A 14,885-nucleotide genomic window follows, 5' to 3' on the forward strand; every position below is an offset into this window, starting at 1 on the left:
TTATGGGAGCTACAGTTCAAGATGAGATTTGGGTGGGGACACAGCCAAAACATATCAGTATGTTATGGCCTTATCTTAAAAGTTGTTTTGTTTGAAAGCAGTTTGCCCTACAGTGTGTGGAAAGTACATTACTGTTGTGCTTTGGTTTTCCAACCCTTTGCTTACTCTGGTGCTTAAGTGTGAGTTGATGGCAGTCATTTGGAGAACAGTTGCACTCCTAAAATGAATGAAATGTTCTCTTCAAACTTGTGACGTACCGTCTTTCTATGGCGCTGTGACAGTTACAGATCCGAAAATTAGGTATAATGGCTTTTGAAGCAAAAATCTCATTCTGAATAAATCTCCCATCTGTTCCAATAACATTTTAATTATGCATCAAATATGGTAGTTATTTTTAAAAACTGCCTAGCAGGATAGTTTGTATTACTCTGCCTGTATCCATGACTGTGATAAGAAATGTAAGAAAAGGCCAAGCATGGTGGCTCACACCTGTAATCCTAGCATTTTTGGAGGCCGAGGTGGGTGGATCACCTGAGGTCAGGAGTTCCAGACAAGCCTGGCCAGCATGGAGAAACCCTGTCTCTACTAAAAATATGAAAATGAGCCAGGTATGGTGGCGTATGTCTGTAATCCCAGCTACTTGGGAGGCTGAGGCAGGAGAATCGCTTGAACCTAGGAGGTGGAGGTTGGAGTGAGCCAAGATCATGCCACTGCACTCCAGCCTGGGTGACAGAGACATTCTCAAAGAAAAGAAAAAGAAATGTAAGAAAAGAGGTTGAGTCTTACTTTCATTTGTATTTCTCTCACTGCCTAGCATAGTGCCTTTCACTCAGTTGGAATATACAATAAATGTTCATTAAACTGACTTGTTTCCTTTTCTTTATGTCAACAAAATAATTCAGCTTAAACATCAGTTCACAATCCTGGGTCAAAATCCTGAAGCAAAAATACAGGATATATATGATTTATAGACTTTTCCCAAAAGTTTTAATGTTGGAATCTTTGTGTTTGACTCCCCACCATCTGTTCATGGAAAACTCTTGCCAGTTACTGGTTTAGGAATGGGCACGTGATGTGAGCCTAACCAGCAAGGCTTCTGGAAGGTCTGTAGACTTTTGGGAAGGAAAGTGCAGTCATGTGCTGCATGATGATATTTTGGTCAATGATGGACCACATATACAACAGTGGTCCCATAAGATTATAATACTATATTTTTACTGTACCTTTTCTATATTTAGATATTTTTAGATATACAAATATTTACTGTTGTGTTACAGTTGCCTACAGTATTCAGTAGAGTAACATGCTGTACACGTTTGTAGCCTGGGAGCAATAGGCTGTATCATACAGCCTATTCGCATGACACAATCGCCTCATGATGCATTGCTCAGAAGAAATAGTGCGACACATGACTATTTCTCATTCCTAGAAAGGAGGCACATGACAAGATGATGATTGTATCATACAGCCTAGGTGTGCTGTAGGCAATACTATCTAGGTTTGTGTAAGTACATTGTGGTGTTCACGCAACAAAATCGCCTAATGTTGCATTGTTCAGAAGGAATCATGACACATGAATGTATTTCTCATTCCTAGAAAGGAGGCACATGACAAAATGATTCCTTTCTTTTAGAAGAAAGGACAAGATAGCAAGGCAGGAAATTTTCCCTGACCCCTTCGTGGGAGTGCACAGGCACTAGAACTAGCCAGCTGCTTCAGTGCCAGAAGGGGCAGACTCCACTCACTCTGTCCCACTGTGTTCCACCCCTTGCAGGAAGGGGAGTACAGGTGAGCAGGTGCAGGAGCTGGGTGAGCGCTTTTGGGCACTGGCAGGAGCAAAACTCCATGTGGCCTCACAGCATCATCTAGAGGGCTGCCTATGACCCCTGAAGCCCCAGAAAGGGTTACAGTCCACACTCGTTTAGCTTTACTGTCCATAGATGGCTTAAGTGTTAACAGCTCAGTGGAGGGTCAGTGTGACAGCCTTTTGCACCTGCACCCAAATTCTTGTCCAGTGTCCAGGAGGAATGAGGGTGCATGAAAATTGGAGAGGGTAAATGCAGGGGATTTTATGGCCGATGAAAGCGTCTTTCGGTGGGAAGGGGAGCTGAAAAAGGGACGGAACAGGAAGATAATCTTCCTTGGAGTCCAGCTGTCCCTGGCCTGGCTGGGCTCCTTTTTGAAGCAACACTGTCAAGCTGTCCTTTTGAAGTCACGCTGCTTCTCTCCAACATCCAACCATAGTCTTTGACGGCCAGCTGCTGCTCCTGTTCTCTTTCTGCTTGCAGAGGTTTTTGTGGGCACAGGATTGGGGTAGGGCGGGCCATGGGTGGTTTTGGAAAAGGCACCATTCGAGCAGGAAAACAGAAATGCACGTTCTCATTTTGGGCTGTGGTTCCAGGCTTAAGGGTGGGGCCCTCACTGGGGACCCATCCTCTTCTGCCCAGAATTTTCCTGTCTCCTGTCCCTATCATTATGATGGGATATGATTCCTGGAACTCCTTTCTCGTGGCCATGAATGGAGCCAGCTCTTGAGGGTGAAGTGAGCACACCACAGATAGCAGATAAGAGCAAAGAACATTATAGAGTCACTGCATCAAATAACCTGTGTACTGCACTATTGCTGGACTCTGTTATCGGTGGCAGAATAAATTTCCTTATTTTTTAAAAAAAGGCAGGCCGGGCGCGGTGGCTCAAGCCTGTAATCCCAGCACTTTGGGAGGCCGAGGCGGGCGGATCACAAGGTCAGGAGATCGAGACCACAGTGAAACCCCGTCTCTACTAAAAATACAAAAAATTAGCCGGGCGCGGTGGCGGGCGCCTGTAGTCCCAGCTACTCAGGAGGCTGAGGCAGGAGAATGGCGGGAACCCGGGAGGCGGAGCTTGCAGTGAGCCGAGATCGCGCCACTGCACTCCAGCCTGGGCAACAGCGTGAGACTCCGTCTCAAAAAAAAATAAATAAATAAATAAAAATAAAAAAGGCTATCACCTTATGAGATACGCTTATATTCACTTCACAGCTGAGAAAATTGGCATAGAGATACTAAGTGCATAACTTGTAATACACAATGTTGGCAAAGATTTGGGAAAATTGTCAGTGGGATTATTGATTCAGGAATTCCACTTCCAGGTATTTGTTCTAATTACATAATTATGACTTTGGTCATAAATTTTATATAAGATGTTTTGTGACATTTAAAATAGCAAAAAGCAAATCTAAATGTCCGACAATCATGTTGAATTAAAGCCATTGAAATATGCAGAATTGTGTTTATTGACATAGAAAGATGCTTATGATATATTGTTAATTGAAAAAGCAGGTAACAATATTATGTTAATTTTGTAAAAAAAAAGTACACATATTCATAGAAAAAGTTTGAAACAATCTCAGATATCTTCTGTAGGCTATTTCTGTTTGGAAATAACCATAGATTTTTGGGTTGACTCAACAAATTATGGTTGAGTCAATCTTACTTTCCTATTTTATAAAATTTGTTTTACATAATTGGGTATTTAATCATTTTAAAAATCAGGCATCATTTGTATAATATAATAATTTAATCCCCCTTATCTCTCATGTCTCATGCCTTATCCATCATCCCTCATGCCCTACTCTTAGCGCAGATTTTCCTTGACAGCTTTATTTTCTTGGAGGGCAGGTATGGGGAACCAAATTTGGTTCTTTACCCTAGCTCTAGCCACTTCCACAAAAGATTTTACAGATAATGTCCATTTTGCTTATTTTTTTTTAAGTTTAATTCTTAATATGTGCCCACAGCTCACTACCCAGGCCCTGATTTGGGCATTAGGAATAAAAACTATCTCAACTTAGTTAAAACCACCAGATTCATTGCTTGAAAACCTGTTCTGCCACTTAATAGCTGTGTGATTTCAGCAGGTTACTTAACCTCTCCATTGGAAAGCAAACATTTATTGAGCTCCTGTTACATATTAGGACTGGAGATACAGTATTAAACAAAACAAGTACCTGTTCATGAAACTCACATTCTAATGGGAAAAGATCATTGATTAATACACAATAGGTAGTGATAAGTGCTATGAAAATAATGCACTTATAAAGAGAATAAAGAATGACAGCCGATGGGGTATGAATGTGGGAGCATATGGCCTATTTTAGACAGCGTAGTCAGGGAATGTGTCTCTAATCAGATGATATTTGAGGAGAGACCTGCAGGCAGTGAGCCAGCCAGCCATGAGGTTGTGTATGGGCAAGAGTTGCAGGATGAGGCAGTGGTGTGCTGGTGCTGGCTTGCATTTGTTCTGATGGCATGCATCTCTTCCCAAACTCTGTGTTCAGTGAAGGCAAATTAGTAGCTCAAAAGTAGCCTTGATGAGAGTATTTACACACAGATACCTGCAAATGCTACAAATTAGGGTTGTCTCCACCGCCCCTGAGAACTACTTGTTAAATATTTTACCAGCACACCCCTGGGAAGAAGAACAGTAAGGACGGAGGCCCCGAGGCAGTAGCAGGCTTGTACTTTTGAGGAAGTCAAGGCAGTCAGGATGGTGGAACAGAATGAGAGGGAAATTGACAGGAGATGAGGTCAGAGGTAGCCGGGAGCAAGATCGGTAGGCCAGGTAAATAAGCTGGACTTTGGTCTACGTGAAATGGGGGCCATTGAAAGGTTTTAAACAGAGGAGTGACACTGTCTGACTTAAGCTTTGAACAGGACCACACAAGAGAGGAATCCAAAAGACCAGTTGGGAGACTTGAGCAAAATTGTAGGAAAGAGGTAATGGGCTGGGCACAGTGGTTCATGCCTGTAATCTCAGCACTTTGAGAGGCTAAGGCAGATAGATCACTTGAGGTCAGGAGTTTGAGACCAGCCTAGCCAACATGGCGAAACCCCATCTCTACTTAGGCAGGCGTAGTGGCACATGCCTATAATCCCATCTACTTGGAAGGCTAAGGCATGAGAATCGCTTGAACCCAAGAGGCAGAGGTTGCAGTGAGCCAAGATTGCACCACTGCACTGCAGCCTGGGCAACGAGCAAAAACTCCGTCTCAAAAAAAAAAAAAAAAGAGGTAATGATGGCTTTGGGGTAGAGGTAGTAAGAAAAGCACCTCGATTTCTTCATTTTTTTCAGACATTGTCAGCTTTAAAACATGCTTAGCCTAAGGTCTTGCACACAGGAGGCCCTCAATAAATGGTAGCTGTTGTATTATTGTTGACAGAAGGCCCATCCTGGAGTGGGGGAGGGTTGCTTATATCTAATTAGGAAGGCAAGTAATTTTAGTACAAGTGATAAGTGCTATGTTTGAGAAAAGTGGGAGCATTAAGGAGAGACAATTAGCCCAGCTAGGGGTAGGAATATCCAGGAAGGGTGTTAGAGCAAAAGGGGACAGCTTTAGCAAAGGTATGGGGATAGGGAATTAGAAGGAAAATGGAACTGCTTAAAGCATCCACACCTCCCGATTCAGGTGATAATAAGATCACAGCTTCATCCTTAGCATTATTAGCAAAATGATCTGTGATCTGAAGCAACAGTGATGATTTTATTACTCTGTGTGTTAAGTAAATCACCCAGCAGGCTGGGGATCGTGATGTTCCAATTCCAGCTGACTTGGTAACTTTATGTATTACACAGAGCCTTTGATTCTGATCAGCCAGATCTAAAAATGTAAGCTGGTAAGAAATGTTTAAAACTTGCTATGGAGAAAGGAATTCTTAATCTGGGGCCCAAGCATGGCCTTTGGGAGGTCTGTGAACCCCTTGAAGATATCTGCAGAATTCTGTGTGTGCACATGAATTTGGGGGTAGAAGCGGGACACACGGAGTGTGTGTCATAGCTTTTATCAGATTCCCAAAAGAGTTTTGCAGCCCAGAGAATATTTAAAACACCGCTACTGAGATGAACATTAGAGGGTAAAGTAAAATCAGTCTAGAAGAACAGGCATGTTTTTGTTTGCCATTCCATCCATCATTAAAATAATTTGATTAAATCATATTCTAAATCACATGAAATCAGTTAAAACATTTCACTTAAAAGTGATTACTTATAAAAAGGCTTTTGTCACTTTTATTCAAATATGAACTGTCATTTTGGCCCCAGTGAATATTCATTCCAACTTAAAATTTCAGCTGTGCCAAACTCTGGGATGGTAAATGAGCTATAGTATAATCAAAAGTGCTTCCAGGCCAAATTCGCTCTATTTATCATGCTAGAATCAAACCTGCTATTCTTCCTTTTGAAAATGTTCTCTGCCTCTGATTTTGTTGTTTAGTTTTTATTGATTCTCTAATCTCCTCATGTTATTCTGCCAAGTCTCCAAAATGACAAATATTCCCTAAGGGCTTCTTCAAAGCCAAAGAAAAAGGAATGTTGACTGAAATTTTATTTTTAAAGGAGGATTAATAGAATTTAACTTTCCGGCTATCTTCTGGAGACTCCTGTGATTCAGAAATTTGCCACCTTCTAGTCACACATAGATGGTGAAAACTTACTCACCTGACTACTTCTGTCTGCCAACGGGAAATGGGCTGTTAATAGTTTCCATTTCTTCAACGCTATGATCCAAATGCATTGTTAAGTGCATTATGTATATTATCTCACTGATTCCTTGCAATGCCTACTGAGATAGAGATTTGATTCTCATTGTATAGATACTCAACCTAGGCTCTGAGATATTAGATTACTGTCTTGCCCAAGATCACACAGCCAGTGAGTAGCAGAACCAATAGGTGGAAAAATGGAAAGTAAGATGTCCCATGAAGGACAAGCGAGTTGCCCAAAGAAAAGCACCCCTTTTCCTTGTACTATTGCCATTTTTCATTATGTGGCATTTTTCAGTGCTGCTGTATCAGGCATTGTGTCAGAACAATGGATGAGAAAAATAGGAATTGATGATTGAAAAGAGTTGTGGGAAATGAATTCATCTAGTTAATTAAACTATCTCAATATCTTTTAAGAATAATGACGGAGGAAATCAGAGTTAAATTTGAGTACTTACCATGAACAAAGCAGTAATGTGAGGTGCTTTACTTACATTACCGCAAGGAATTCTCCTATTAAGGGTCCTGAGGAAGGCATTTACTATCTCTGTTTTACCCATAGGGAAGCGGAGGCTCAGAGGAGTTGCAACAGTTTCCCAAAGTCACACAGATAGTAAGATGGTATGATACAAACCAGGATCTGCCTTCAAAGGCTGTTTACTTCCTACTATACCACACGTAAAATTCACTTCAAAAGCTATTTACTAAAATTTATGTGGGGGCCAGCCATCATGTCATTAAATTCTGTATACTCCTCAGAACATAATATAGTACCTTGTACCTAGTAGGCACTCAAGATAATGTTTCTAGGTTAATCACCCATCACAGTGGGTTAAAATAAAATGGAACATCAAAGGCACAAAGATGTATCTTATTTCCAAATACTAAAAAAGAACTACCTTCACATTCCTTACAAGTTACACTGTTCCTTAGAAGCAAATTTATAGAAAATCTTTTTAATAACCCCCTATGTATAGTTCAGAGGTTAAAAACCTGTACATATTATACAAAGTTTCCAGTAAATGCACTTTGTGTATTATACTGCATGGTACTGACATCTTCAAGATGGAAACCATGAATAGATTCATCTAGGTAGGGGAAAAGCAGCTTGGTATTTTAGAAATGCATATGATATACAACAGTGAAAACCCAACAACTGCAAATCACTGGACGGTGTATTAGAAATAGGCACGTGTGTAAATGCTTTAGCAGGGCCTGACCCTCTTCATGGTTCATCTGTGTATTTTTTGGTTTGTGGCTGACACCTCCTGCCTCAGCACACCCAATCTTCTTAAGTGTGTCCCGAGTTGAAAAGGGCTGTCTGTCAAGGCTTTCCTGATGATGGTGTTGCTCTAATATTCCAGCGTCACCGTCTTGGTTTTGAGATACTCATTTAGAGCTTCCTCACCTAGGGCAGAGAAAAGCAGTTGACAAACCACACTCAAAGGCAGACGTGATGTCTTCAGACCTTCAGACATAGGTATACGCAGGTGTACAGGTCACTAAGTAAATGGAATGTGGCCTAAGCCAGTGCTTCTCACACTTTGAAGTTCATACTAACCATCTAAACACTTTGTTAAGCTGCAGATCCTGATCTGATTAAATCTGGTGTGGGCCCAGAGGTTATGTGTTTCTAACCATTCCCTGATGATGCTGACGCTAGTGGTCCATGGACCACACTTTTATGGTAACAGCCCAGACCAGCTACCAGGCTTTCTAAGGAGCGGAGAGTGTTGTCTGGTCAGCTTCAAACCAAAACCCTTCTCTTTTATTTCCCTACTTGATGACAGACTCTGCCTTTTTGTCCATTTAAGCTAAACAGAAGTAACCAGGATACTGTCCTCTAGATTAAATTAATTAAAGCAGAACTGAGCACAGGAAAGTTTGAGATCATTTGGTTTAATCTTATTTTAAAGATAAGGAAAATTCAGTTTATATTGTTTGTTAGAAACACAGGGGAACCTGTCTAGGCAAAAAATAAATAGGTCTGCCTTTCTTTGACTCTTTCTATTTTGAGCTATACCGTCATCAATCTCTACAGTGGTTAAAGGGCAGTGAATACCATGGGGAAACTAATGAGTGCATGATTCTGGAAGTTGAGCTAAAATAAGAGCTGTCAACTTTGTCCCCACATTAGAATCACTCAGGGAGCTTTTAAGACTCCTGACCCCAGGTCACACCCTAGACCAATTAGATCAATATCTCTGTATTTTTTGAAGCTCCCAGGTGATTTGAATCCACTGTGCAGCTAAGGTTGACAACCACTGGGCTAAGGGGTTTTAAAATCGGGGAGGAAGAAACTATTAGAAAAACTGTAGTATTTTATAGTAAAACTGACCTGAAGCTGGTCGAATACACTCTCTCAAAAGACGGGTGAAACAGGGATGCCTCACTTTCTAATGATAAGTTCCCTAAGAAAGTCTCCCACCGTGATTTGGATTCAGGCATGAAAACCAAATTAAAGACATGGAAAAGCGGGGGAAACAAGCGCTTACCTTCACCCAGTGGAATTTAAAATGAGAACTGCTTTTACTGTTGCAAATACATTGCCACAATTATTAGTAAAGAGAAAATGTAACAAAAAAAAAAAAAAAAAACTCCAAATGAACTAAACTTATATTTGCAGACTGTCATTTCAGTAAATCACAAACGTTTCAGTTTTTGAAACAACACAGCAGACTGAGGGTATAAGAGATGCGCTCTACAGCCAGACTGCCCGGCTTTGAATTCTCTCTTGCCAGTGCCTGGCTCTGTGACTTGAGGCAACTCACCCAGCCTCTCTGAGCCCCATTTTCCTGTTCTGTACAATAAGATAATAGTAGTACCTATTCCTCTGAGTTCGTGTGAGAATTGCTTTTGCTTACACAGGCTAAGTGGAATGGGGCCTGGCATGGGTTTGGCACTGAAAGTAAGCTATTGCTTGAAAGGTGTGAGTGTCACTGCCCACAGTGAATTACATTTCGGGCTTTTTACAAACTCTTAAGTCTTATTGCTCAGACTCCCCCGAACCCTGCCAATTGCAGGGTTTTTCAGTGTTGACTCTGAAAGCCTGCCAAGAAGCTCCAAGACAGGATTTATTCTTGGAGCTCGCTGGTTATTGCTCCCCACCCATTTGCCTCTCTCGGTTCCATTTAGTCTCGTGACAGCTAACCCGAGTTCATGCCAAATGTCAGATTAAACACCAAATATATTTCAGCTAAAGTATATTGTTGCAATTTCTTTTTCCTTTCAAACATTACTCTTTTGAAAAGGAGTATCTTTCCACACTATGTGTGCGCTTTTCTGTGTGTATGGTATATTCAATAGAAATGTTTAATATTTTAAAAAACGAGTGCCCTTCTAAACCCAGATCTAACTGCCATGTAGGAAATGCCTCTCAAAATCATACACGAGTCATGAAACATAGAGCAGATTTTTCTGTGATGTGACAACAAAGGGAATGTGAAGCAGAAAAGTAAAGCCATACCTAAGTCTTTTCCAAAGCCAGATTGTTTAACTCCGCCGAATGGGGCCGCCACATCTGTCTTGTTGTATGTGTTAATAAAAACAGTTCCTGCTTCTAGTTTTTCACTCACATACATAGCTTTGTTTATGTCTCTTGTAAAAACCCCTGAGGCCAAACCATACTCTGTATTATTTGCTCGCTGCAACACTCCATCGATGTCCCTGTGTTTTTAGGAAGACATAAAACTTCGTTAAATGTAAAGTAAAAGATTCATTTTATGTTCTGAAAATTTTCCCATCTATGCTAGAAACAGGAAAACATTACTGCCATCTGCTTAAATGATTTTTTGTTGTTGTTGTCACTGTTGTTGTTTTTTAGAGACCAGGTATTGTTCTGTCACCTAGGCTGCAGTGCAGTGGCACAATCATCGCTCACTGCAGCCTCCATCTCCTTGGGCTCAAATGATCCTCCCACCTCAGCCTCCCAAGTAGCGGGGACTACAGGCATGTGCCACCATGCCCAGCTAATTTAAAAAAAAATTTTTTTTGTTTTTTAGAGACAGCATCTCCCTGTGTTGCCCAGGCTGATCTCAAACTCCTGGCCTCAAACTGTCTCCCAACCTTGCCCCTTGCAAAGTGTTGGGATTATAGGCGTAAGCTACTGTGCCCAGCCTGATTAAATTTTTATAAATGAAAAATATCAGGCTCACACCAAAAGAAAGTCCCCAAAAATATTACAAGTCTAGTATTACATTTTTCATATATATCATGCAACACCTTTTTAAATCTGACCCAAAGTCATATATTCAATCTTCTTCAATGGTTCTCATTCATGATCTCCCACTCCCTCCCTTCTCCCATGAATCCCATGAATCCACTTCTAGATGGATTTTCAGAGTGTCCTCCCTATTTCCTTCCATCTCTTCCAACTTTGCACACAAGGTTCAAGCCTCCTTCAGTGCCTGAAGCCGTTTCAGATCCCACCAGTGCCACTGTCGAGGTGGGAGAGGAGGGTGGTTCTGTGAGAGGGCCCTGCAGCCAGACTGCCTGGTGACCTTGGGTAAATGACTTCATCTCCCCATGCCTTCATTTATTATTGTGAAAAATGGAAATAATAATCAAAGGACCTGTCTAGTTGTCATGAGGATGAAATGAACAAATCATGCCTGGAACACAATAAATGTTCAATAAAAGCCAGCTACCATCAGGTAGTACATATATTTCCAAACTTGATATTTTGGTAGAACCAACTATATAGTGCTGACTTAACTCTTCCTGTAGGTAATGGTTCGCCATCCATAAATTGGAAGATAAAAGCTCCCTGAGGGCAGGGATAACTTCATGTCTCATATACCTCTTTATGCTATGGTGTTGCATCGTCGAATGAGAGTGAATGGGATTACATGTGCTTATTCAACAAAATAGGTCCCGTGATTTCCCCGCCTTTTGACTTAGTTTGTATACACATCCAAGTAGGTGAAGACATGAACCTACTCTTGTCTCAGTTGAGTCAAGTTCTAATGTGCCGTCATAGCGTATGTCCCCTTCTTCTAGCATGATCCTAATGCTTAAAAACACATTTTCTACCACATGGCCAGCAAATACAAGCCAAGTTGTTGTTGTTTTTCTTTTTGAGATGGAGTCTCACTCTGTCGCCCAGGCTGGAGGGCAGTGGCGCAATCTGAGCTCACTGCAACCTTTGCCTTGCAGGTTCAAGCGATTCTCCTGCCTCAGCCTCCCAAGTAGCTGAGATTACAGGTGCATGCCACCACACCCAGCTAATTTTTGTATTTTTGGTAGAGATGGCATTCCACCATGTTGGCCAGGCTGGTCTGGAACTCCTGACCTCAAGTGATCCACCCGCCTTGGCCTTCCAAAGTGCTGGGATTACAGGCATGAGCCATTGCGCCTGGCCAAGCCAGGTATTTCATCCGGTGCTCCAGCAACGACACAGGATCTGTTCCAAAACTGGAGGAAAAAATCGTGCTGAATTTATTGAGACAGCACAGGTTTCAGTGTAGTGCCTTATGAAGGGATTTTCAAAGGCATCTTGACTATTCAAAATTTTAAACTTGCACAAGAAATCTGGAACCTAACCTGGAGTGAACTTGGACTTTGCTAAAACTCTCACACTTCCTGATGCATAGGGACCCAAATATTTATAGAATGGACTAGAGGGAGAAAGATGGTTTTATGCCATTTCTCGAGGACCATCAGGATATCACCATAGCTCCATAGTACATTGTTTACGTCTACAGCAATGACAAGCATATATTGATGGCAGTAGCAACAGCAAATACTTGACTTAGTAATAGAATGACCTAAGGAGGTAGACATTGTTACCAAACCATACTCTGTATTATTTGCTTGCTGCCACACTCCATCGATGTCCCTATGTTTTTAGGAAGACATAAAACTTCATTAAATGTAAAGCAAAAGATTCATTTTATGTTCTGAAAATGTTCCCATCTATGCTAGAAACAGGAAAACATTACTGCCATCTGCTTAAAATTTTTTTTTTTTTTTTAGAGACCAGGTATTGCTCTGTTGCCTAGGCTGCAGTGCAGTGGCGCAATCATAGCTCACTACAGCCTCCATCTCCTTGGGCTCAAGTGATCCTCCCACCTCAGCCTCCCAAGTAGCTGGGACTACAGGCACATGCCACCATGCCCAGCTGATTTTTTAAAAGAATTTTTGTAGAGACAGGGTCTCCCTGTGTTGCCCAGGCTGATCTCAAACTCCTGGCCTCAAACTATCCCCCGACCTTAGCCTTGCAAAGTGTTGGGATTATAGGAGTGAGGTGCAGAGTGGTTAAGTAACCGGCCCAAGCTCAGAGAGGTAGCGAGGGGAGAGGAGGCAGAGCTGTCCTCTGACCCACTGCACCATCCTGCCTCTGACCCTCTGTGGACTAACTGTCATCTCTGTCTATCTCCCCTGTTAGATAATAAACTCCTTAAGGACAGGGGTTGTGACTTAGCCATGTTACAGGAGATTCCCTCAAACCTGACTTCTATTGTCTGCATGTTTAGCACCAACACCATGGGAGAACGTATAATGAGAAATGGGATAGTATGCATCCTTGGATGGATATATCCAAGGGTACTCACTATACCTTATAGTCCCCTGAAGTCTTTTATACTGTATCTATCAAAGACGGAGAAAGTCCATTCTTTATTTTTTTTCAAGTTCTCATTGGCTGAAATAAATCTAAAGTCATTCTGAAGAATTTTGTGCGGTATACCATGAGACCCCACTCTATTAAGTATTGTTTTAGGAGCTCAGTTACCACTTGGTCCTCTTCGATAAGCTGAACTCTTTGCCAAGTTTCATGCAGTATCACAAACCAGCATGCCATTTACTGTTGGTTATATGATGGTTGTGAATATTTCCATGAAAAGTTGAGTATCAAGCTTTGGGGGGCAATATCCCCTATAATAACAGCACTCTTTCTCTGGGGAAATAAGATTTCACAGATGCCACTGACCATAGGAACGTAAATGTGAAAACCAGTTTTGTTATTTCTCAGTTATTTACTCTGTTCCACAGACACCTCAAATGTCGAGTGCAGAGAAACCAAAATTTAATCAGCTAAAAGCCCATTATGTTGGCCATTAATTGAAGCTGGAAAGCAAAAATATACTATGATCTACGATGTTAGCAAAAGCATAACTTCTAATTATTTAAGTTAATTATTCTTATGGTAGAAAATTACATGTTCATTAATTTTATGCTGTGTATATAGCAGAGTGGCAAAGGGGAAAAATGACTTATCTAGTCAGAACGTAAGTTAAATTGTGTCTGAAGAACCTACCCATTTTGGAATTTAGAAATGACCATAATAGGCCCAAAGGATTCCTCTTTGGCAAGGTACATGTGGTCTTCCACATCTGTGAACACGGTCGGCTCCATGAAAAAGCCTTTTTGGAAAAAACAAAGAGAAAAATGTCAACTATAGGTTAAGTCATTTTCAATTAATAGTCCTCTCACTTAATTACATTATAATTTTTTCTTTCCCTCTGGCTCAGTAAAACCAAGAAGAGTTGCATTTCTCTATTTGGTGTTGGCATGCCCAGGTTCTTATTTTTTAATGTCTTTATTATGAAAATATCAAACCTATGTAAAAGTAGAGAAAACAGTATAATGAAGGGTAAAATAAATATCCACGTTTTGCTATATTTATCTTTTCCTTATTGAAATATTTTAAAGCAAATTCCAGATATCATAATTTTAACACCTCAGTATTTCAGTACAAATCTGTAAAAAATAAGGACATTTTCTTATGTAACCACTATACAGTGTCATGCTTAACAAAAGTAGTAAATATTCTTTATTCAGAATTTATATTTTAATTTCCTTAATGTCTAGAAATTAGCTTTTTTGCAGTTGGTTTGTTTGATTTAGGATTCAAATTCTTCTACACATTGTATTTGGTGTTTAGATTTCTTAAGGATCTTTTACTCTAAAACATTTCCCCATTTTGTCCTGCCCTTATTTTTTATTCCATTGTCATGTTAAAGAGATGGTCAGTTGTTCTATACATTATCTTTCTTTCTGGATTTATCATTGCTTCCTTTGGGTGATATTTGTTTCTCTATCTCTTGTATTGCTTTTTTTTCCCCAATGACTTTTATTGTGGTAAAATACACATAACATAAAATTTACCATTGTAACCATCTTTAAGTGTATGGCTCAGTGTTATGAAATTCATAATATGCAACCTTCCCCACCATCTATTTTCATAACTATTTTCAGCTTATAAAACTGAAACTCTATACCCACGAAAAAATAACTTCCTGTTCCTTCCTCCCTCCCTACTGCAGTTCTTATGAATAGAAAGATTGGCCTAAATGTGTAATTAGATTCAGCTTAAGCTTTTTTGGCAGGAACACTTCATAGGTGATACTGTGTGTTACACATTTCATT

At 40.6% G+C, this 14,885-nt stretch overlaps 1 protein-coding gene across 2 annotated transcripts in view; it reads right to left on the bottom strand.

Moving 5' to 3' along the window:
* Positions 1 to 3,258: 3,258 nt before the first annotated feature.
* The window catches only part of ALDH1L2 (aldehyde dehydrogenase 1 family member L2), a 65,361-nt gene continuing 53,734 nt past the window's right edge, over positions 3,259 to 14,885 (bottom strand). For both annotated transcript variants that reach the window (XM_074007661.1, XM_005572084.5), the window contains 3 exons: positions 13,774 to 13,879; positions 9,985 to 10,184; positions 3,259 to 7,926 (listed from right to left, as the gene is read on the bottom strand). In XM_074007661.1, the coding sequence (XP_073863762.1) occupies positions 7,871 to 7,926; positions 9,985 to 10,184; positions 13,774 to 13,879 (362 nt within the window). In that variant the 3' untranslated portion in view covers positions 3,259 to 7,870. The remainder of the gene's footprint in view (positions 7,927 to 9,984; positions 10,185 to 13,773; positions 13,880 to 14,885) is intronic.

This window comes from Macaca fascicularis, chromosome 11 (assembly GCF_037993035.2).
Source record: "Macaca fascicularis isolate 582-1 chromosome 11, T2T-MFA8v1.1".
In the NCBI taxonomy this organism is placed as follows: Eukaryota; Metazoa; Chordata; class Mammalia; order Primates; family Cercopithecidae; genus Macaca; species Macaca fascicularis.